Source organism: Actinia tenebrosa, unplaced genomic scaffold (genome assembly GCF_029948245.1).
Source record: "Actinia tenebrosa isolate PJP-AT-01 unplaced genomic scaffold, QUT_ActTen_1.0 PGA_scaffold0__85_contigs__length_37466705, whole genome shotgun sequence".
Lineage (NCBI taxonomy): Eukaryota > Metazoa > Cnidaria > Anthozoa > Actiniaria > Actiniidae > Actinia > Actinia tenebrosa.
Window position 1 is genome coordinate 34,722,394 of NW_028292569.1, and position 24,120 is coordinate 34,746,513.

At 36.4% G+C, this 24,120-nt stretch overlaps 1 protein-coding gene across 3 annotated transcripts; it reads left to right on the forward strand.

The window, feature by feature from the left end:
* The first annotated feature begins 657 nt into the window (after positions 1-657).
* Positions 658-24,102, forward strand: LOC116297912 (fibroblast growth factor receptor 2). Of its 3 annotated transcripts, none has more exons than XM_031706232.2 (13): positions 658-1,190; positions 2,105-2,176; positions 8,560-8,922; positions 9,158-9,622; positions 10,011-10,178; positions 11,103-11,213; positions 11,672-11,877; positions 12,456-12,578; positions 12,915-12,985; positions 15,570-15,610; positions 15,862-15,958; positions 16,468-16,573; positions 22,310-24,102. In XM_031706232.2, exons 1-13 carry the CDS (start codon positions 1,100-1,102, stop codon positions 22,406-22,408), a joined length of 2,013 nt encoding a protein of 670 aa, XP_031562092.1. In that variant the 5' UTR covers positions 658-1,099; the 3' UTR covers positions 22,409-24,102. The 3 variants fall into 3 exon arrangements, with proteins under 3 accessions (XP_031562092.1, XP_088881371.1, XP_031562091.1); XM_089025245.1 differs by lacking the exon at positions 22,310-24,102 and adding an exon at positions 16,652-17,023 and having other exon boundaries at positions 10,008-10,178; XM_031706231.2 differs by having other exon boundaries at positions 659-1,190; positions 10,008-10,178.
* Positions 24,103-24,120: the final 18 nt, after the last annotated feature.

A 24,120-nucleotide genomic window follows, 5' to 3' on the forward strand; every position in this document is an offset into this window, starting at 1 on the left:
TTCCCAGGCTATTTTAGGGTTGTCTTTTACCGAATCCTTCACAAGTTTTTCATCAAAAGACTTTTAGACAAGGGTTTTTAAGAATATCGTTTTAAGAATTCTGTGAAAGACAGCCCTAAAATAGCCGGGGAATATTATTTTCCTTCATAAGACTTTTAGACTTTTAGTGATTTTAAGAGTATTCTATTTCATTTGGGGTTGACTGGGGAAAAACTTGTGATTGATAAACGATTCAAAAATGTCAGTCGTTCATAAGTGGAGTTTGTCGACAACCGACCAAAGGCCATTAAAATTAAAGTTGCTTCACACTGATCATCAATAGATCAAAATGAATTAAAATTGCCCTCTTCAAAGCATGCTTCACTTATCTATTAATTCCTTTCATATTATATTAATCTAGCTACGGTTTAAATCAAGCGACGAGAAAAAAATCATGGATTATTTCAGTGCTTGAGGTCTAAATCCCACAGAATCAGTTGTCATGGAAACACCAATAATCGAGAGAGGATTGGTGATGGCATAAGTGAACTCAAGGGCCTCTTTCTAAAACACACGTGCTTTGAATAGACAATAGGTTTAGGTAAATAAGATTAATATATTCATATGTTATTCGGTTGTATAATAACGTCTGCGTTGGAAACTATCGTCCAGTTTATATCTAAATGCCCTTTAGGAAGTGGACCTTATTTTATTATAACCAACGTTTCTTGTTCTGCCGATTTGTCGTACTGTGATCTTAGAACTGAGCGATATAGTATATTTAGCACTTCATGAAAAATTTCTGAAGGCAATTTGAGATTAAACTTCCCGGCTATCGTCGGAGGATTTGATGCCGGCTCTTTTTCAGTCCTGACGTATGATTTCACTGCGCAGAAACGTTTTGCGTGGTACGTGACTGGTCTGAAAACAAATGTAAGTCGGTTATTTTTCTACAGAACTGAAGCGAATCGCTAAACTCAGTAATCGCATCCTTTCTGGTCAGCTGGTTCTGATAGATAGGACTCCTGTGGTTTAATTAGCAGTGACTTGTCCGATACCAATATTTGAAATTACAAGGGCTAACTCGTTCTGTGCACGGAAGGAACAGGACGCATAGATCATGGGCACTCCGACTAAAAGATCACTGTTGATGATAAACTGTTTATTCGCACTGGAGCTATTGATGCTCAACAGCATTGGGACATGCACTGGTGAGTAAAATATGAACATGGAATACTTTTGCCTGGAATTGTGTACCAATGTCATTTGATAACTTAATGCACTTTCGACAACATCTTTTGGATACATGCGTTCAGGTTTACTATCTTAAACCAGTCAACTGATAAACAAGTCGGAACAGGGTTGCAGTACTTCACTATTCGCACGGAATGTTTTACATTTGATAATTTATTAAAAATACTTATTTTCAAAAAAATGTTTACAAATTTTCGTAGTATCAAAGGACCACCTTTGCCACTCCTCTACTTTTTTTCCCTGTTCGTTCTTGGGCTGCAAATTTAGTCTTTGCCTAGTTTCGATTCATACTTTATTTGCCCTCCACAATGCTCCAGTGCTTCTAACAATATTCAGACTTCACGGACATGACTTTTCTCTGCGTTATTCACCAAAACACACAAAAATGTCATTAAATAAAAACAAATTCTAGAATTAAAATTGCAGCGTTTAGTGATTTTTTTTGTCGTGCAAAGTCGTTTGAAATTTTAAACCAATTCCTACGATATACTTTTTTTCCAGTTTGTAATCCTGAGGCTATTTTTGTTGAGTTCGGTAGATTATTTGCTGTTAGTATTGATTTTGTCATGTATAATTCTACCGATAAAGAATCTCTACTAGTGCTGATTAAAGAGTTTCAGAGCTTGGGGGTGAATTGTATGGGAAATCATTACTCTACAATACAACTTATACTGAAGAAAAGCTGTTTACTAAATTTTAAGTACGGGTTTTGAGTTATCCTTTAGCGATATCAGCCCAGTCAAACGTGTCTTGAATCGAAGAAGATCAGTGGCATTAGCATAAAGCATTTTAACTAGTGTATTGTGTAATGGGTGCTAAGATATCTGTGCACGAAACCTAAACGTTCTACTTTCTTCTATTATATCAACAGCTGGCGATAGTAAACTTAAAGTTTGCGTCGACGACTTCAAGACTTGCATAAATCAGCCACAATTTAAAAAATGTAAGTATTTTTTATTCCTACATGATTTTGACGACTGTCACGTGTATTAGGTTGAGTATATTACCGACAAAGCGGCCACCATTCAAAGCTATTTCAAAGCTGTCATGATGAAACAATTCAGATATATGATCTAATTTGCCGGCATTGTTTCTCATTTGGCAAAGGTGGTTCTTTTTCCGTATTCGATGTCTAATTCAGAAGATGAATAAGTTTGGTTAAGACATAGTGTTTTGTAAAGATCTATGGTTTTTGCTGATGAACAGCAGCTGGTCATGTCATCTAATACACGGCTGTCAACGCCGGTACCCTTCTTGCAGACCATTTCATATCTGATAAAACTACCACAGTACATGAGGCCTTTCCCCGTAATATATATTTTTTCTGTCAAAAGAGCGGAATTAGGATAGATGTTTGGTTTATCACATAAGAAAGACTTGAAAAAATTCTCTTACTCATAGTATTTTCGTGTTATGAAAGACTAAAAAAAATATTTTATATTTTCGAATGGGACTCTGTATTAATAAAGATAGATCTAAATTAAAGAAAAACAAAGCTTTACTTGCCCCAAAAGATAATATATAACGTAAATAATAATCTTTACAACGGAACCTTTTTCCTGGTTTGGAGAAAATAATTATTAAAAGGAAATTTCTCATCGAGGGCTATCGTCTTTTTCCAGTGAGAAATAAAAAAGAGAAATATTTAAGGTGGAAAGATTTTTCTAGAAATGAAATACGGAAATTCGAAAAAATAACATTGGGAAAAAGACGACAAAATGGGTTTGCCCGACGTCTAAGCACTTTAAAGGGTGGCTCTGAAAGCAGTAAAAAGTATTTTGAGAGAGCTGAGAATTTTGCATTTATTTTTTTCCTTCAAAATTACGGGGGTTTTCAAAATGTCAGTTTTCAAACTGGCGAATTGGATAGATCAAAACTGTTTACTGATTTCCCCCTCCCCCTCCCTCTAGATCAAAACCGTTTACTGATTTTCCCCCTCCCCCTCCCCCTCCCCTTTTCATTTAGATTTGTTAAGGTACTCGTTCGTTTCAGTTCAAAACAAATTCTTATTGCATGCACTACTTGTCATGACTTTTTTATACTCCAAGCTTTTTATCTTTTACTTCTTAGAGTAAATATCCTTTAAATGAAATGAAAAATTTTCTGTGAAAATGGTTGTCTTTTTTGGCCTCTCGCCTTTTGTCCCTGTATCGATTTAACAAAGAGAAGTCCTCTGTCTTTCTTGTGAAAACAATTACCATAACGTGGTCATATATGCATTTAACCAAACAATGTTTTTCGTATAGAAAAATTACTAATATTTGTCTGTGAATAAATCGTTTCTTTCGTTCAATTTTGATATTTTGATTTCTTATCGTTTCATTTTATCTTCTAGTCTTCACCCTTTTCGTATAAAATATTGAATTAAGATCTTGTTACTTAACCAATATTAAATAACGAGTTCTTATGTGAGAGAAATACAAAGGAGCACCTAAGGCTAACGCCGCTTACAAAAAAGACGGAAGCCATGATTATCCTAAAATTCTCTTGACATGATACTGAAATATGTCTTCATTGGAGCCGATGAACTTCGTTTCTCGTTACGAGATGAAACAAAATCTTGCTAAAGCAACGCAATAATACTGGACAAGACTATTTTTTCTTGTTCAATTCACTTAAAATAGAAAATGAAAAATGGAAAACACTCGTCACGTTCTGGTGTGTGGTGCCCACTGAAGGTTGACTTAGCACTAAATGGCCATGATATACCGTTAAGTGTCTATAAATAACCACGAGAAGGGGAGAAGAATCGTACACGCTTCATATCTATCTAATACACCGATAGTACTCCAATCCTATTGCGATAACCGGAAGAAAAGCTTGTTTTTTTTCAAGGCCACTTCAAAGACATCCATCATGGAGTGAAATCTTACTTTACAGTGAGGACACTGTGAACACTTTTGAGTTTTTTATTACTTTTGTAAAATACATGCTGTAAATCATCCTTTGAGCCAATGGCGATTGGAAATAAGATTTATTTTGCTCATACGGTGTATTTGAACTCTATGCTTCATTTTGAGAGGGTTTGAAACAGTGAGAAAGTGCAGGAAAAATTGAGGTGTTCAAGGTCCGAATGTCCTCACTGTAACAGTACCTCTTGATGGAAGCCTATTCGAACTGGGGGTTGAATAAACGTGTTCTCTAAACAGTTTCTGGAAAATTCTTTGTGTATTGAACACCTCCCATACTATAGAATTATTAACCTGCTCTGTTATCTCGAACTAGGAGATAAACTTCTATCCCTAAGTAACGGGGTCGTCATTGTCTATCGGCATTGTGTTCATACATCAAGCGTTCCAACGAGACTGTCGAGTTGCCAACCTATTTTGTGATTTTGATCTTTAGATTCCTCTCTCTAGAGAGGAAAACCTTAACTTATAGAAAAACAGCCATCAACAGCATCATCATAGTGCGAGTTTCTGAACGATAGAAAAATAACTTGTTTTCAAACTTCTCGTGAACGGTTTGAACCTTTCGAATGAAAAACAAGTATAGTTGGCCCTGCATGTAGTCATTTGTTGTTTACACATCTTACTGCGTGTAGATATCCCCAGGCAATAAGAGTCAGAGGTTTTGCATTGTGCCTTTTTTTGTTTTTTAGTCATCGGAGTCTAGATGAGGTTGATGACGTTGATTCATTAGCTTATGTCGTTTAATTAAAAACTTAAGTGGTTTGTTTACTATTCTTGGTTGGTGTCTGGTCGTTCACAGTGCGATCGGTCGTTGTTTTTGACTATCAAAAAGAGGGTCACAGATTTGTTAACATATTGCTATTTAGTGCTACCCTCAGTAAATAAAAAGTTTACTTATTTACTTACTATATGGTCGGTTATTTTAAGTTCTTTTATTCTTTAATTTTGGGCGTTTCTTGCCGTGTATTTCATTAAACATTAGAGAGCTTAAGATTCTCGTTTACGGCAAACGTGAAACGTCAGTTAACTATTAAAAAATTCTTTAATATTAGTGAAAAGGAATCGCAAAAATCTCCAAGTAGTAGATAAACAAAAGAATACATGTCGAGAAGGTTTGCAAAAGGTAAAGTGAAATGTAGGGAAACGATGAAAACGTGGTCACGGGAGTCTTAATCTGCCTATTCTTGATAGTCTGGTCGATCAGTAGACCCGCGTTGGGTTTTTTTTTTTTTTTTTTTTTTTTTTTTTTTTACAAAAAAGAGCTCTTCATGATCATTCTCCTTCCATTTTTCGCACTCAGTTTTTGGCTATTTGTGTTGTTTGGTCAGTATTGGCAGGGCCCGGTTGTACGAAGGGTGAATAGCGCTATCCAACGGATAAATCCTTGATAAGTCGATGCTGTTATCCAATAAATTTATTCACTGGATAAGATTTATCCTTCAGATAGTAGTATCCACTCTTCGTACAACCGGGCACAGGTCTTTTAGCTCAACTCGTTCTCCGATCGTCATTGCTGTTTTCATTTGACTATTTATGTCGTTTGGTCGGTTATTTACAGGTCTTCTAACTCGACTCGTTCTCCGATCGTCATTGCTGTTTTCATTTGACTATTTATGTCGTTTGGTCGGTTATTTACAGGTCTTTTAGCTCGACTCGTTCTCCGATCGTCATTGCTGTTTTCATTTGACTATTTATGTCGTTTGGTCGGTTACTTACAGGTCTTTTAGCTCAACTCGTTGTCCGATCGCCATTGCTGTTTTCATTTGACTATTTATGTCGTTTGGTCGGTTATTTACAGGTCTTTTAGCTCAACTCGTTCTCCGATCGTCATTGCTGTTTTCGTTTGACTATTTATGTGGTTTGGTCGGTTATTTACAGGTCTTTTAACTCGACTCGTTCTCCGATCGTCGTTACCGTTTACTTGGAAATTCATGCTCTTCGGTCGATGTTGAAAGATCTTCCAGCTCAACTAATTCCAATTCGTGCTCTTAGGTCGGTATTGACAGGTTTGGTAGCTCAACTCGTTTTCCAATCGTCATCGCTTTTTACTTAGTCACTCATACTCTTAGGTCGGTATTGACAGGTCCGTTATCTCTATATTCGTCAACAATTCATTTGTTCTTACACCCATGCTAATTTGATAAAACATCCAACCCAAAGGAACCTTATGGATAATGCTTCAACTTTAGTATACGTTAAAAACGATTACTTTGTTAACTGAAGTCACTTCAATCAACAAAATAGCCACTCGGTATATTGACAGCTAAAACTTGGACCACATTGTGTCCTTCTCACTTGCCTGTGTTTAACCAAGTCTGACACATTTCATAAGCTTATTACTAGAACAAATTTAAATATTACAGAAATGAAATGTTAGTATTCGCGTAAAAACTACCCAACCTTTACATCAAAGCACTTGTCATTTGACAACTCCAGCTTTATTTTTTTACCGTATATATATATATATATACACACACACACCTTATCTATCTTTCCTTCGATAAAAAATATTAACCTAAAGGAACAAAAAAAAATATAAAATAAACGAAAGATAAAATCTATATTTCATTAATTTTGATTTTTCAAATAATACTTCGATTGAAATGTAAAAATCTAAGGAACGAAGCAGGTAGAGAAATACATGAAAAAGAACCCGAAAACAAAAACTGTGAAAACACACATTTCATCTCGCTATTTTTGTTTTTGTTTTGTGTCGTCATTCTTATTTTCATATTAATATTTCATTGGCATTAGTCTTTTGGTGCTCATAAAATATTTTTTCCAGACTGTGGTTTTAGTCTGGGTTTTTATTATACGAGATATCTTTACCTTTCCCATTAGATCTGTCTGACTTCAAGATAACATTGAAGACAAATATATATCGAATACGACAAACTACCGCTCGTACTATAGATAAAGTTTGCATTAAAATGGCTCCAAAAAATCGATAACATAAGATACAAATCGACTGAAAATATGCAGATTGGTGGGGTTTCAAAGGCGCATGATACCCGATACCGTGTGATTGGCAACATACATTCCTGCATATTCAAATGGCTTCCCAAATCAAATTCAGTATGATTGGATGATGTAAATTTTCTCGTTTTCTGATTGGCTGAAAATGAAAGCTCTTTGTAACTTCCAGTATTCGTAATGCTGTTCTGTTTTTTTGCAAGACATCTTGAATATAAAACCAATAAAACAACATTGTATACTTTAGTAGACTTTTATGAAAGCGTTTACGCCCATAAAAATGCACAGAGGTTAGCGTCAAGAATAATGAAAAAGGTTTTGAAAAAGAAAAAAAATATTGAGGAAATTGAGGTCATGAGCATGTTGAGGTCAGTAAAGCTGACATTGTGGTGACGGAATAAAGACTTTATTTTTCTCCCTATCTACCCCATGTAAACGAAAGTAATAGTATTTACTGATATCAACTATCAATAATGCACTAAATAGCATAGCTATGATAAATAAGTTGTGAAAAGATATATAAAGATCAATTTCGATATTTCATTATAGTATTCTTAGTAAATACGAAAAGAAAACTGTTACTTATACATGAGATTGAATAGATGACCAATAGATGACCGATAGATGACCAATAGATTAACCAGCTTTAAGTCGGAATCTGATTTTCTAGCTGATTTTCTTATCAGTGGGAAGTCAAGTTACACGTAGAAAATTGAAAGGAAGAAAGTGTGCGAGGTTGTAGGGAACACTGAATGCATTCAGTCACTTAACAAAGCGCACAATGTATTCCCCGGGCTAATTACAGCTAACGTTATTAATATTTTAAACGCTAATTAAAAGCCGCATCGAATCGGATTATTTTCCTGGGGCAAGTACGAATGACAATACAAAGAGGTTTCTGAATTGTATGATTAGACCATTCAAGAATTCTGGAATTTTTAAAAGTCTCATATCATAAAACATCATTAATTCCAGTAATAATAATGAGTAATCTCCAGGGTTTTAAGTGGTAACGTTTGGAATAGTTCATTCATCCATCCATCCATTTATCCATTCATTCATCCATCCATTCATTCATTCATCCATTCATCTATTCATTCTTTCATCCATTCATCCATTCATCCATTCATTCATCCATTCATCCATTCATTCATTCATCTATTCATTCTTTCATTCATTCATCCATTCATCCATTCATCTATTCATTCTTTCATTCATTCATTCTTTCTTTCTTTCTTTCATTTATTCATTCCTTTCAGTTTCTTTCTTTCTTTCTTTCTTCCTTCCCTCCTTCCTTCCTTCCTTCCTTCCTCCCTCCTTCTTTCCCTTCTTCCTTTATTCATTCATTCATTCATATCAGAACTATCAATTCAGTTAATGCGTAAATTTAGTCCAGATTCTGTGAAAATGCGTTCAGCCATTTCAATCTCTCTCTCAACAGGTACGCAAAGTTTCCTAATACCAAAGGTAAACATGTCAATTGTTTCAAGGAATGGTCAGTCAGTTCGCTTCCGATGCCTGGACTTCAGCAACATCAATACCTTACTTTTTGTGCCGTCATTCACTTGGATAAAATCCAACCACACCAAAGAACAATTGGATATTGATAATAACGCTTTTGAACACATCCATAGCCATGGAAAAAAATACTTTTTTAAGAGCAGCCAGATTCGGCAAGACTTACAAGTGCAATGGCTGACAGTCGAAAACGTGACTGCCTCGGATTATGGATTGTATACCTGTGTTGTTTGTACCAAGTATGGACGACATTATCAAAGTGTTCTGTTTGAGCCTCTTCAACAAGGTAGGTCTGAATTCTATTCTATAATCGCCACCTGGTTGGCTCAGTTGGCTGAGCACTGGGTTTTCGGGCGGGAGGTCGAAAGGCCGAAAGGTCATTATCTGACAAATCATATCCAATTTAACACCTAAATTTATTTCTCATTTATTAAATTTCCTTTCTCATTCCATCACTTTCATTTTTCATTCATCTACTTCCATTTCTCATTTATTCACTTCCGCTTCTCTTTATTTTCAAGACAAAATATTTACACAAAGTCTTCAAACCCCAAGACCAGTTTCGAATCCAGCAGTGCCAACCAGTGACCTGACAACACCTACACCTACATTCGCCCGTCAGAAACACCTGCATTACCACCAAGGCACTACCATAGCCTTATTTGTGGTCGGGTCACTTCTTTTCATCGTTGTCTTACTGGGAGTCTTATATGTACTGCGCAAAAAGATCTTTAAAGCGTTCTATTCATCAGAGCTAACCTATCCTGGAGCTTCTCAGTTCGTGGAAATTGGAGTTCCTTCTCAGCGGGGTTCATTTTGTGATAGCGAAGCAAATCGAAAGCTTAGCGCGGCGACCTCGATTGCAAGTCATAGAAATTCAACAAGTTCTACAGCTCCATTGATGAAACCTCGTCATAGCAGCGCTCGTGCACCAAACTCTGGCCAGAGCCAGATGACATACATATCCGAAGTAGATGGTACAGAAGGTAATAAATTCTTAACAAAAAGTGTTGCTAAAAAATGAAATATTGGACAAAAATGATAAAATGAATATTAGAGTAGCTGTCATTAAGTTCAGAGGCATAGAGCAGTTTTCGTACAACTGTGAAAAACCTTGAAATGTACCCAAGCATTCTGATAGGATGACTAGTGATCTCACCCACTGTGATTGGTTAAAAAGATCTCATCAATTTGTGAAATGACCGTGCTGCGTGACGTAACGTATGGTCACATGAACGTATCGTCACCGTGCTGCGTGACGTAACGTATGGTCACATGAACTTCCCATTAAATAGGTAGTATTGATAGTCAAGTGTGAGAATGGTGATGCAGTACATGCTGTTTTCATGAACAAAAACATGTTTTTTTCAGTAGCAGACGTCTTCGAAGTGGAAGCTGATGAATCCTGGGAAATCCCTCGAGAACACATGGTGCTTGAAGAAACAATAGGCGAAGGAGCATTTGGGACAGTTATGAAGGCAACAGCCTACGGTCTATCGGGGAAGCCATCAAAGTATACGGTTGCAGTCAAGACTCTCAGAGGTATCATAGCTATAACCCATCTTATCACAGATATCACTATTTGAATTAGTGCAAGTGAAAGACTGGAATCCAACCACAGGAAGCCCGCACTTATTACGAGAAAATGGAATTTTCTAATAACACAGCCAAGAACACATGTTCTCTTGCTACGACCAAAGTCGTTGTCAGAAAAGTAGAATTTAGAAGAATGCGCTTCATTAGATGGCAAGCAGTGGTGCGTTACTGCGTGCAGTATATAGTTACATACTTGCATATTTAATCTATGGTTCATACTTTGTGCCATGCATAGTCTCGAAGCACAGTTTTGATTCGATAGAATTAGCTTTTCGAAGCGATATCACTTGATACAACTATTGACTAGAGTAATATGTTGTCGTAGGTAAAATTGCGCTTATCAATCTCAGATGCCGCAATAGACCTTATTCGTGGTGTGACAATGTTTTCCCAATTCAACGTGACAAACCTCTGGGGGAATGAAGAGCTATTGTTTTGAAACTCGTCGGGATATCATCGTTATTCCTTTCGTATCCTTTGGGACACTCATGAATTTTTCGAAGAGTAAAAACAAAAGCAAAAGGAATCCTATGGAGGTTCGTCACGCTGAATAGCCCACTTCAGAGACACGCTTCGCTTGTCAAATACAAAGGTTTCAGTATGAGGCTCCGTGCTAAATGCTCAGTCATTTGTGACAAGATAAAAGAATAAATTGAATTTAGCACTGAGCCTCGAACTGAAACCTTTGTACTTGACAAGCGAAGCCTATCTCTGAAGTAGGCTATTGGGAAAATATTGTCACACCACGGATAAGGTCAATTGTCTAGTATTTTTAGTATGGGATAAATGAATGTCTTTTTAAAACGGTGTGTGCGTCCCTCAAATTTACTGGAAGCTAATTTCGATAACTTTGCGTTGTTATTTTCGTAGATGACGCAAAGAATCAAGAACTCATCGATTTTATTGCTGAAATCGAAACCATGAAAAACATCGGACATCACAAGAATATTATCAATATGATTGGAACATGCACTACGGAAGGTAAGTCATTTGTCTTAATTAAACAGATGTGTCGCATGCGCGTAAAGACATAATATATAGTAGTTAAATAGTGGAATCTGATTGGTGACGCTAATTTGTCTATTTTTATTGGCTACGATACTCAGTATAGTCTTTAAGTCAATTTTGAAAAACAGTTAGAACTTTCTTCCAAATAGACGTTATTACACTACAAACCATAGCTAATTTTTTTAAACAAATTGAGCAGGGTATATAAATTCAACTGATCAAACTACGTTAAAACTACACCTTATTGAAAATTCAATTATGAGTCGTGCAATACACCACTTGAATGTGACGTCAAAGCAGCTCAATTTGAAGGAAAAACTAAAGAATTTCAATCTCCTGAGAATTGAAAATCTATGGTAATGTCCTCCAAATTGATCTGCATTCCGACGTGCTGCAAGGGATCTATAACGTTTGGTACTGACCTTACATAGGACCAATACTACTGGTTGTTGAACATGCTTTCCATGGGAACCTCAGAGACTTCTTGCGCAATCACAGATGTCCAAGCACAACCACTGACATCCACTTTAATAACAACCCTCACAAACAGCTTGAAGACGCACCTCTGACCATTGGAGACTTGATCTCATTCTCGTATCAATCTGCTAAAGGAATGGAATATCTTGCGTCAAAAAAGGTAAATAAGCGCGCAAAATAGTCAGCTAAATCTTCAGTCCTATTGTAATAAACGAGGGCGCATAGAGCCAGCGCGCAAACGGGGCTGAAAACCTTTTCCTGTGTGAAAATAGTACTGGCGCAAAATAAATCGCTAAACAAACGTCCTAAAAAAACATAGTTATTTCTTGCTTGTAAGGTAAACGCACACAGTCAGCGCGCAAACGTTAAAAGGTTTTGACTTGTAAAATTATTCTATATGCTTGTAAGCACATTCTGTCGCAGGCTAGGTTAGTCGTGCCCTCAATCGAGACGGGCGTTAACAGCCAACTTTCGATTTTCTGTTTGAATGGTCAAGCACAAAACATTTCTAGTTAAGATCGTCCCCATGAAATAGAGTGCAAACCATATATCCGTGAAACAGTACTAATTAGTACAAAATAGCACCAATGAAACAACTGAAAAAAAGAAATAGATGTGTTTAGTGCTATTTAGTTTTTGTGCTATCATGGTTTGCACTCTAATGTTAACTACAATATTCATTCCGAAAATAATGTTGACTGCACTTTTCATGCTGAACGTGCGCCGTTTTTTCGACAGTGCATTCACAGAGACCTCGCTGCGCGCAACGTTTTGGTAGCGGAAGACTACGTCATAAAAATAGCTGATTTTGGATTATCAAGAAACCTAAACGACGCAGATTATTACAGAAAAACGACAAACGTGAGTAACACATATACTTGTATCTAAGTGGACAGGAGTTCGTTTTACCGTAAATATCCGGAATGGAAATTTTGATGACCCATGAAAAAGGTATCACTGAAAGGAGCGTATCCAGTGGTCGTAATCTCCATGTGACCCCCCCCCCCCCTACCCCCACCCCCACAATGTGCGTATACCTATGCCAATGAAATTTGCCGGAGCTAAAGGTGCCGGATAGCTCATAGGTCATATGTCATCGTAGATAGGTCATTGAGGTCCTGTGTGTGTATTCGTCTCAGATTTGCTACTGGGAAAAGAAACGAGGGTTTGACAGTCACGTCTTTCGTTTCAATTCAGGGCCGACTTCCCATCATGTGGCTGTCTATAGAAGCTTTGTTTGATCAAAAGTACACCCTCATGAGCGATGTGTAAGTACATAACAAATTGTTGCGTTAAGTAGATTTAAATTAAGGTTACTGGAGACCTTCAGGGTTATGTTTCGTATATGACTATCTCTTCGCCACACTTTAAACAAAACCCCATGAAACTATACACCTAATATTGAAAAAACATAGTCGGGTTCGAGAAGGTCATATTATCGAAGCTAAGACCGAAAACGATTTTGGGTACTCCGAAATGTGTATTATTTTTGCATATAAAACCCGACGTTTTTTTCAATTAGGTGTATATCGTTTTAAAGGTCATATAATAGAGATTCAGAAAATAATATCATTTGAAAGCGATTTTTTAATTTGAAACAATGCCGGAGCCTTAAACACAAATCGGGCACGTTTAGTATAGGTGAATTAATAGACATGGATTTAGCGCGTATTCTCGACTTTCACATCCCCATAATCCTTTGCGTCTTTGGGGGGTAACCAGAGGGTAAAAACCCACTTATTTTGCTAAAGGCTGATCAGACAACGTTGAAAATACCTTGTTTGGTATCCAAAGATAAAATTAAGAAGTAAAAAACAGAAAAAGATAGAAGCTTGAAGACGTTTAAGGTAAATTTTAAACATTTTTTCGTAAGTCAATACATTTTCTGTAAGACCAAAACTCTTCATGATCTGTACACGCAAAAATAACTTGGAATAAACTGATAATCAGTATTGTACAGATAAAAGCAGGTATAAATAGTATAAATTCAATTAAGAAACCTTTCAATTTGGGACAGTTTTTTGATTGGTTACCCCCCAAAAACGCAAGGCATAGGAAAATAGGAGAATAGGAAAAAGAATTTCACTATGTGAATAAGCAATATGCCACGAGAGGGAAGTGGGGGGAATGTTCTTCTCTCTACGGACGCATAGATTTGAATCGCTTCTCTGGCTTTCTTCTTTATTTCTGTATTTCTTCTTTGGCTCTGCGTCCAACTCTGAACGACTTCTCAACTCCAGCTACTTCTACTACTTCTTCTGAACAACTGAACTACAAACTGTGCTGCTTGCATTTAAGTAGCAATGACAAACTTAATGAGATGACGTCAAGCAGAAGCTTGATTGACATCTCACACAACGATTCTCATTGGCTAGTCAAATGCAAGCATAATAATTATCTAGTTCCCAATTCCCTAGGAGGAATTTGTATTCGCATAGATTTACAATATTTATCTTATACGAAAACGTCCCGCACCTTAACCGTCGCTAGACTAGGTAGTTTTCTATTAGCTATTGAAATAAGGTTAGGAGGTTATTCGAAATTAATAGAGATTTGACTGTTACAAAGTGAGGCTATCAGTCGATTACTGACAGCGCCCAGTTACTTAATATTCATTCGAATTGGGACAAATACCGCCCAATTGCTAAATCAAAACAACTAAATCTAATCTTAGAAAATGTAGTCACAAATCCTGTTGCTTCTTCTTCCTATCTATCGAAATGTCCATCAACATTTGCCGATCTTCCATTATCTTTGACAGTTCGGCTTCTTGTTGTATACCTATTCCTATCTTATGTCAGACTCTCTGGCGTTCACTGAGCCATAAATGATTTTTCTCTACTTATGGATTAATTATCATTGATTCCTTAATTACAAAAAGATAAACTACAAAAGGGTGTGAGCGATTTTTTATATTTTGCTTCTTTAAAAAGTTATTAAATTTTAAAGTTCGAGCATCGAAAAATTTCAATGCCGGTTAATGTTTTACCGCATAAAAGACGAAATACTCAAAATATCAAAATTCGCTCACACCCTTTTGTAAATCATCTTTACTTATTCACGTAGTGAGGTTCTTTTGGCTATACGCGCTAACGCCATTTCCATTAATTCACCTCTACGGAACGTGCCCGATTTGTGTTTAAGGCTCGGCATTGGTTCGAATTAGAAAATCACATTGAAATAATAGTATTTTCGAAATCTTTATCATATGACCTTTAAAACGATATATAGTATTAGGGGGTTTTATTTAACGCGTTGCGTAGAGAGAGCTTAAGACAAACATACCCCTGAAGGTCTCCAGTAACCTTAACAGTAAGACACAACGCCCGTTTTAAAGAGGACGGCGCGCGCACGAAAAAGAAAGCCGCCTAAGCAGCTAAGACTAAAGCTAGTCTTCAAGACTATAGTCTCGTTCTGAAGTATGTCTAATAGAGTGGTTTTCGTATGAGAAACGATAGAATAAATTCGTATTTGCACTGTAGCTATATAATATCTTATCGTAACCGTAAATACGATTTACTGGAAAACTATGGGAAGCTCCTTTTCGTATGTTTCCCACTCGCATGACGTAATTTCAGAGTTGAAGCATGTCGTACAGTTGATGTGGTGTAAGTACCGTGTGTTACGCACTCGCATGATAATAAAGTCATTTCAGTGTTGCAACAAGTCATACCGTGTACGTGCTGTGGTCAGTACCATGCATTCCCCCCTCCCGGCAAAACCACTCATATCTATGGTAGAAAACTGCTATAAAAATCCATTTTCGCAAACAAATGATTTTTCTATAAGTTTAATTTAATTTTGTTTAATTTTGTTTAATTTCGTTGTTATTATTGTCGTGTGTGTTTACAGATGGTCATTTGGTGTGTTGCTGTGGGAAATCTTTACTTTAGGTAGGTCACAGCATAGTTAATAGAGGGGGGGAATAGTATTATTCTACCTATTCATCAATAGTAACACACAGCCCGCAGCACGCGGCACACAGCACACGGCATACGGCACACGGCACACAGCACGCGGCACGCAGCACGCGGCACACGGCACACGGCACACGGCACACAGGTTGACATTCCAAAAATGTTTTTCTATTTTAACACAAATGATAATATTTCGTTCAAAAATAACTGTATATCTGTATCAATAGGAAGTACACCATACCCTGGGATATCACCTGAAACAATTTTTACTCTACTGAAATCAGGCTACAGAATGGCATCGCCACAGAACTGCTTGCCAGAAATGTTAGTATTCAAGATAATGATAAGTGGTGATGGTGATGATCTGGGTGGCTTTTGGGTGGGCCTAAGGAGCCACAGACCCTCCTTTTAGTTTACTTTGGTTAGTCATACAGGTTGCTCTCATGCCAAAGTGTTCCAGACCACCCACCCACCCCCCTTTTCTTATTCCTGGATTTGCCTGGATTTGCCTGGATTTGCCCCTGATAATATTAATAATAATAAATGGATAAATGGGAATAAATGATGATGATGAAAACGAAGATTAATTTTTGATGGTAACTGATGATGATGACCTATGATAATTGTTGATGGTAATGAGTCTTGATGGTGATAATATTATTAATAATTAATACAGTATCTGAAGATGATTATAATAATCATGATTTTTTTTTTTTTTTTTTTTTTTTTGATGATGATGATGATTTTTATTCTGTTTTAAAAGGAAAAAATTTCTGAATGTGGTCCAAAAATAACTTAACATTATCCTAATAATAAAATCTCTTTCTGCACAGTTATGCACTGATGTTAAGATGTTGGAGTGAGAAGGTGACTGACAGGCCAATAATGGAGGAAATAGCAAAAGAGCTTGACTACTTTTTGGCCTCGTCTACAAGTGTGGTAAGTAATCTTTTTCTTTTTGAGTTAGAATAGATCTTAACCCAAGCATGATGACGTTTTAATTACTTACACTTTCAGAATCCCATTTGTAGTCTAGAAGCTAAACCCAGAATTTTTCAAGTTGGCTGCACCCCATGGGTGGCCAAGGTTTCTTGGTATCATTTTAAAGCTTGAAGCCTGTAGATTACGAATCTGCTTGTCGCCACTTGAAAAAAGTGTCCAAACAGCTTGGCGACCTGGCCTAAAGTACATACTTTCTATTTCACAATATTTTCGTTATTCTTCATTTTCTTGAAGTTTTTCACAATTCACACACAAATTTTCGGTAAAAACTGCTTTGATGTGTTTATTATATGCTAACCTAATGCACACATATGAAAAAACGAGGAAATTTTCAGGAAATGTGGAATTATTAGCATTTTTGGGTCATTAATCACGATTTTAGATTCATTGAGTGGAAAAAGTTTTTTTAAATAATTTTAAACGTCGCTAAACATGCATTTTTCTTATGAAGACCTTAGTTTGACCTTATCTGATTAGTTTTCAGAGAGAAAAGACAAATATTTTTAATATTAGCTATAGAAAAGACAATTTCCGTACTATTCGTCAAACCGGAAGTTGATAGCTAAACTACTTCCGGTTTACGTTTTTCAAGATTTCTTGGATAAAATCGAAAAATAACTCATTGCAGACTCTGATAGTCTTTTATTTATAACAAATTAACACTCTTATAGATGTTTACTACTTGTGTGTACTCTTTTCAAGTAGTAAATAGGTAAGAATAGAACATATTTATGGAAGGAGAAGTACTAACTGTCTGTGTATAAAGAGGAAATGAGATTTATAAATTTATGCTTGAAATCAATCTAAATCATTATATATATCTTTAAAATAATGCAAAATTAAAGAAACAAATGAAAAATAAAATCTCAAGTGCTGCAGATGTTGTTTTGATTTGTCTTCCTGTGTCTAAATGAGCCTGCAGTCCAGTAGTTCCTAATCCAGCAATATGGCGTACTTCACGTGTTGAGATCTCTTCAAATCCTGTAAGTATATATACTTTAGTAGCTCATACAGTTTATCAGTGAGTTATTTAACACTAACACAAGGTCTATCTTATATAAAGTGATTTCAAAACTTGACTTTCAGTGAAACTCTTCGCATAATCTTGGTATATAAATCTTCGTATGAGCAGAACGACTTGAGTGAAAAATCTCCGTTTAATTATCGTAAATGAAGGGCTAATAATTGGTAAGTATTCTCATGCAGGTGTACTGAGGCTTGTTTCAAGAATCAAGGAATCACAGAACACTAATAATAGCTTTCTTCTAAGGTCGGCTTTGAAGAAAACTACTATTGGAACATCATTTAGGAACAGATTTTTTCAAATCAAAGATGTAAACACTTGTTGAGATATCTGCAAATCCTGTAAGTATATAAACTCTAGTATAGGAACTCATTTATTTCATCAACGTTTCATTTAACACTAACACAAGGTTTATGTTATAATATAGAGTGACTTCAAGTTAATTAGTAATAGGTATTCTCAGGTGTACTGAAGCTCACTAATTCTATACAATCTTTGATATTTTTCTCCCATTTTCTTATTGAAAGTATATTTGTATAGAATTATTTAAAATTAGTGAAAAGTGTTCAATAAATTGAGTTGATGATCAAGAAATCACAAAACACACTATAACTAAATCTTTCTGTTTAAGGTTGGTTTTAAACAATACTGGAACATCTAATCAGGAAAGCTTCGTCACATGGCATTTTCTCTTGCTACTAGCTCTTCAGATTCAGTGACCAGTTGCCTTTGCCATAAAGCGGGGTTCAAGTCGCAAGGTCCTCTAACTGACTTCACTTCTCTCAGTTGGAAAACTTTTGAAAATGCCTGTGACATCCGAAAAGATGAAATTTCAAAATCTATGGAGGGGAAATGGAAGACAGGTCCATTTGGATTCTACCATCGACTCTGTTACAAGAGCTATACGTCCAAAAGTCACCTTGAACGAGTAACCTCTAAACGAAGGAAACTTGAAAAGGATATTCCCTTGATAAAGACCATAAAAACCAAAGAAGACATACCTCAAACACGATCTTCTCTGCAATCTACTGACATTAAGAGTTGTTGGATATGTCAGAAAGAAAAGACGGATGTGTTACCAGTTTTAATCTGACTCCAGATACAAATACAGTAGTAAAATCCTTTATTCACTCGTTAGAGCTTGATACTTGTTGCTTGCGCTTACACGTGTTTTCTCTTATGTCTCTTATCTTTATTATATCTGTCACTTGATACTATACTAAATTATGTCACACAACTAACTTATTGAAAGCGTGACAGTTCATACACTTCACACTCTCCGCTGCTTTAAACGAGAGTACTATCACTACATAGTAGTTTAGTTCCACTGCGATGTAAACTTATCTTACTATTGAACTTTTTTTCATGCTTGTAGTTTGGGGTGATCAAGTCCAAACGTTTAACACAAAGCTCCTTATTGACTAAGTTCCCCTGATGGCAAACCGTACACTTCCATCAGTTATCCAGTGGATACCGGGTGTTTGAACACCGTCTAAATACTAAGGCGTACTTTTGTTGATACTACTGTGTCTTTTCTTTTCTTTGATAAATGTCGCTTAAATTTCTTCTTATATAATGTCAATTCGAATGATTAGAAACCGAAGCTAATCAATGTCCAATCAGTATCATAATTAACAACAATGCTTAAAAATACTAAATGTTCTTATAAGTGAGTTCAGTAGTTTGTCGTAATTCCATACGGACGATGGGGTGGAGCAATCCATGGGTTGTAGATTGGCATTCTACCACAGTATGGAGTTGGCTGAGTCAACTGGGGGTAAAACGTCTGAAACGGCTGATATGGCTGATATGGCTGAGGTGTTAGTCTGGGCTGATAAGGTACCGGTGCCTGATACGACTGCATGTTGCATGGACCATTGTATGGATTGGTACTGTGCAACAACACATCATACCCATACCTTGCGGGTTGTCTTCTTTCACGTGTCGGGTATCTAGGCTCTTGATGGGGCACTTGAACTGTATCCTCATGTAATCCATCTGTATCATCTGTAGATACGTCTTCCACCATCTCTCCTTCCGCTTGATAAAAGTTATTTCCGCCTTCATCAGTATGATCCTCTTGAATGTCAGCATCAGTATCAGCATCTGCAATAGGTACCGACTCAGATACTTGTCCTACGCTGTCTCTGTCATCAGTGTTTTGCTGAAAAGCAGCAGGAGTTAATCCGATATCGCTATCTGAACTACCAGAGTCGTCACTTTCACTCAGATGTTGCTGTTGCCTCTGTCTTGTACGTGGTCGGCGCCGTGGTCTTTGCTGTCGTTGTTGCTGTGGAAGTGCTTGCTCTAGGAAGTCACAGGGGTAAAGGAGGTTCCTGTGTAACAGTCGCGAGTTACCAGCGTGGTCTTCTCGCTTGACTTCATAAACAGGTCCCGTCCCTTTGCGACTCACTACCACGTACACTTTGTCTTCCCAGTAGGAACGCAGCTTTCCAGGGCCTCCTCTAGGTGTCAGGTTTCGCACCAGTACACGGTCTCCCTCGCGAAGCTCCGTGAAATTGAGTCGTCGATCGTAACGCTTCTTGCTCTTTACGTTGCTCTCCGTTACGTTCTTACGAGCAATGTCATACGCAGTCTGCATCGTTGTCTTCCAATGTTTGGCAAAAGCACGATGATTAGCTGCACCATTAACGTCACGACCGATTAGAATATTAACTGGAAGCCTTGGTGTCCTGCCGAACAAAAGGAAGAAAGGCGCAAATCCTGTGCTTGAATTGGGTGTACAGTTGTAGGCGTGAACGACTTTATAAAGGTAGTCTTTCCAGTGTGACGTCTTGTCCTCAGGAAGTGTTCGCAGCATCGCTAACAACGTCTGGTTGAAGCGTTCGGTTTGGCCATTACCTTGAGGGTGGTAAGGGGTCGTTCGAGTATGTCTGATACCGCTAAGCTGCTCCAGTTGGGTAAACAGATGGTTCTCAAACTCTTTGCCTTGGTCGTGGAGGATCCTCGCAGGGAAACCGAACCTGGGAATAAACTCATTGAAGATCTTACCTGCCACAGTTCGAGCAGACTTATTCCTTGTAGGGTAAGCCTGGGCAAATCTGGTGAAATGATCCACGATTACCAGGATGTATTCATAGCCTCCTGAGCTCTTTTCTAAGTGTAGAAAGTCAATAGAAATGAGTTCAAAAGGTGATGACGACGCAATATGTTGCATCGGAGCACGTGTTGACTGTTGTGGGCGGCGTTGTTTAAGGCAAGGACAGACGTTCGGTACGAAGTGTGTGATGTCTTGCTGCATACGTGGCCAGTAGAAACGATCGCGCGCCAACTGGATGACACGGTCTGCTCCTAAATGTCCCATCTCTTGGTGCAGTTCTTTGTACACTAGGGAACGCTTGGAAGCTGGGAGTACTAGTTGTAGGTGGTTTGTGGTGTGTCGCCGCAATAATCCGTCAGCTCCCACTTCAAGCTTAGTCCACTCTCTTACAGGATTTGAAGAGATCTCAACACGTGAAGTACGCCATATTGCTGGATTAGGAACTACTGGACTGCAGGCTCATTTAGACACAGGAAGACAAATCAAAACAACATCTGCAGCACTTGAGATTTTATTTTTCATTTGTTTCTTTAATTTTGCATTATTTTAAAGATATATATAATGATTTAGATTGATTTCAAGCATAAATTTATAAATCTCATTTCCTCTTTATACACAGACAGTTAGTACTTCTCCTTCCATAAATATGTTCTATTCTTACCTATTTACTACTTGAAAAGAGTACACACAAGTAGTAAACATCTATAAGAGTGTTAATTTGTTATAAATAAAAGACTACCAGAGTCTGCAATGAGTTATTTTCCGATTTTATTCAAGAAATCTTGAAAAACGTAAACCGGAAGTAGTTTAGCTATCAACTTCCGGTTTGACGAATAGTACGGAAATTGTCTTTTCTATAGCTAATATTAAAAATATTTGTCTTTTCTCTCTGAAAACTAATCAGATAAGGTCAAACTAAGGTCTTCATAAGAAAAATGCATGTTTAGCGACGTTTAAATTTATTTTAAAAAAACTTTTGCCACTCAATGAATCTAAAATCGTGATTAATGACCCAAAAATGCTAATAATTCCACATTTCCTGAAAATTTCCTCGTTTTTTCATATGTGTGCATTAGGTTAGCATATAATAAACACATCAAAGCAGTTTTTACCGAAAATTTGTGTGTGAATTGTGAAAAACTTCAAGAAAATGAAGAATAACGAAAATATTGTGAAATAGAAAGTATGTACTTTAGGCCAGGTCGCCAAGCTGTTTGGACACTTTTTTCAAGTGGCGACAAGCAGATTCGTAATCTACAGGCTTCAAGCTTTAAAATGATACCAAGAAACCTTGGCCACCCATGGGGTGCAGCCAACTTGAAAAATAAGCCTCTTTTCAGACTTAGCTTCTAGACTATTGGTAGCTCTTTTGTTTAATGCTAATTTTAACTAGTGTCTTAATAATTGGTATTCTCAAAGGAATTTTGGCATTTGAATATAAAAAGAGACTTTGAAAAGAATTTTGGTTGTGGTAGTTTAACGTCATTAAAAAACCCTGATCTGATTTAACTTCTTGTTGAAGCTATAACATATGGCATGCTGTATGTCTTGATCTGTTTAATGATGAATTACTATATTTCCCATGCAGGATTATCTTGATATAATAGCTCAGTCAATGGACGACTTGTCACCAAATAACAGTGAAGAGAAGATACAAAATATAAATACTGATGAGACAAATGTCTAGAGCAATATGATTCAGACTAGTAAGCTAAACTTACTTCAAGCATTAACGAGATTACTATGAGCAGAAAATGTCTAGAACTTAGGCTGGCAGACGGTCTTAAACAGAGTTAATGCAAGTTACTTGTAGTTTAATATGTGCCACAACTCTGGTTAACCTGATATATAGTGACGTCAGAGAAAACATTGGTGTACTTATTCTGCTGTCATTGGAGGTTGTATATAAAATGAAGGGAATAGTTTGATACTGTTATTACTCGATCACTTTTCATGAACTCAGACGAAACGACTATAATAGTGTAGTTTGAAAAAAGATTATACAAATTTATTTATATAGTGTGCATTATCTGTATAGTAAGTTTATAACAAACAAATGCAATTAAGCATTTATACAAAGAGTCATACAAAGCACTTGGGTATTGACAGAACACTTGAGAAGTGTAGAGAAGTGATGAGAAGCACTCTGCTACGCATCTTGCTTCTCCTAACATTTTTTCATGTTCTGCCAACCCAGCATGCTATATAATTGCACACAGCACACACATACATTTTCTATTAATTTATTAATGATTGATTGACCTAGCCAACAATGAGAAAAAAAGTTACAGCTGATTTCACATAATTGCTTGATGTTATTAAAATCTATATCTTTATGACAGTTTATCCTAAAATTGCAAACTGATAAAACAGAACTAATATATATACATATATTATATACATGAATATATAATCGTACTAAAATGTAAAATGGTAACCGTCAAGTAATGGATCAAGTTATGAAAAAAGTAAAAATATAGAAATAAATATTAAAAAATCTACAATCTTATTTGGAACAGCTAATTTTCATTCTTTTTGACCCCATGATTTGACTTGATTTGATGTAATGATTTGATTTGATGTAATAATTTTATGTAATGATAAAATTCATAAATTTAAAGTAATATATATAGTATGGAGATTACTTATCAAACGTCTAGGTTAGTTCCTTTGTGTTTTACTAACATTTTCAAGATGAATCTGGCAAAGTGAATCTGGCCAAGAAAATCCATCTTAAAGTTTATGCAAATGAACAGGTAGACTAAGGATTCTGTATCTGATTTACAAAACTCTTCACTGTCGTGATTTCTGTTGTGTTTTGAATTATTATGTATCATGAATTATTAATGAGTTTAATAACTATTATAAAAAACATTTTGTAGGGAGCATGCATGCAAGTATAAAAAACATTCATGAAATAATAATAATTTATATGATTATTTATAGTTGACAATTTGTATAAAAACAATATTTTGTTGTCTTGATATACACTCAATTGGAGAATTGTTGTCAGGTTCAGAAACATATAACTTAGAAGCTGAGACCGAAATGGCACATGGGGAGTAAATAAGCAGTTTCGTCTACGTTGCAACCTATAAAAATGTGAAGTCCGAACGGCTCTCAAACGCAGGTCTTCTTAATGCGCGTTTGGCATTCTAAACTGACTGCATGGATGGTGCAAATGAATAAGATTATAATATAATTATGTCATTTCCCATGTGCCATTTCGGTCTCAGCTTTTATATTCTAGGTTTCTGAACCCAACAACGATTCTTCAATTGAGTGTAAACATTTTATATTTATGATAAATGATGTGTATTAATTGAAACTAACATAGACTAATAGGTGAATAATAAAGTTTCTTTTTATGGTAATAAAAAACCTTCAAATTTTATCAAT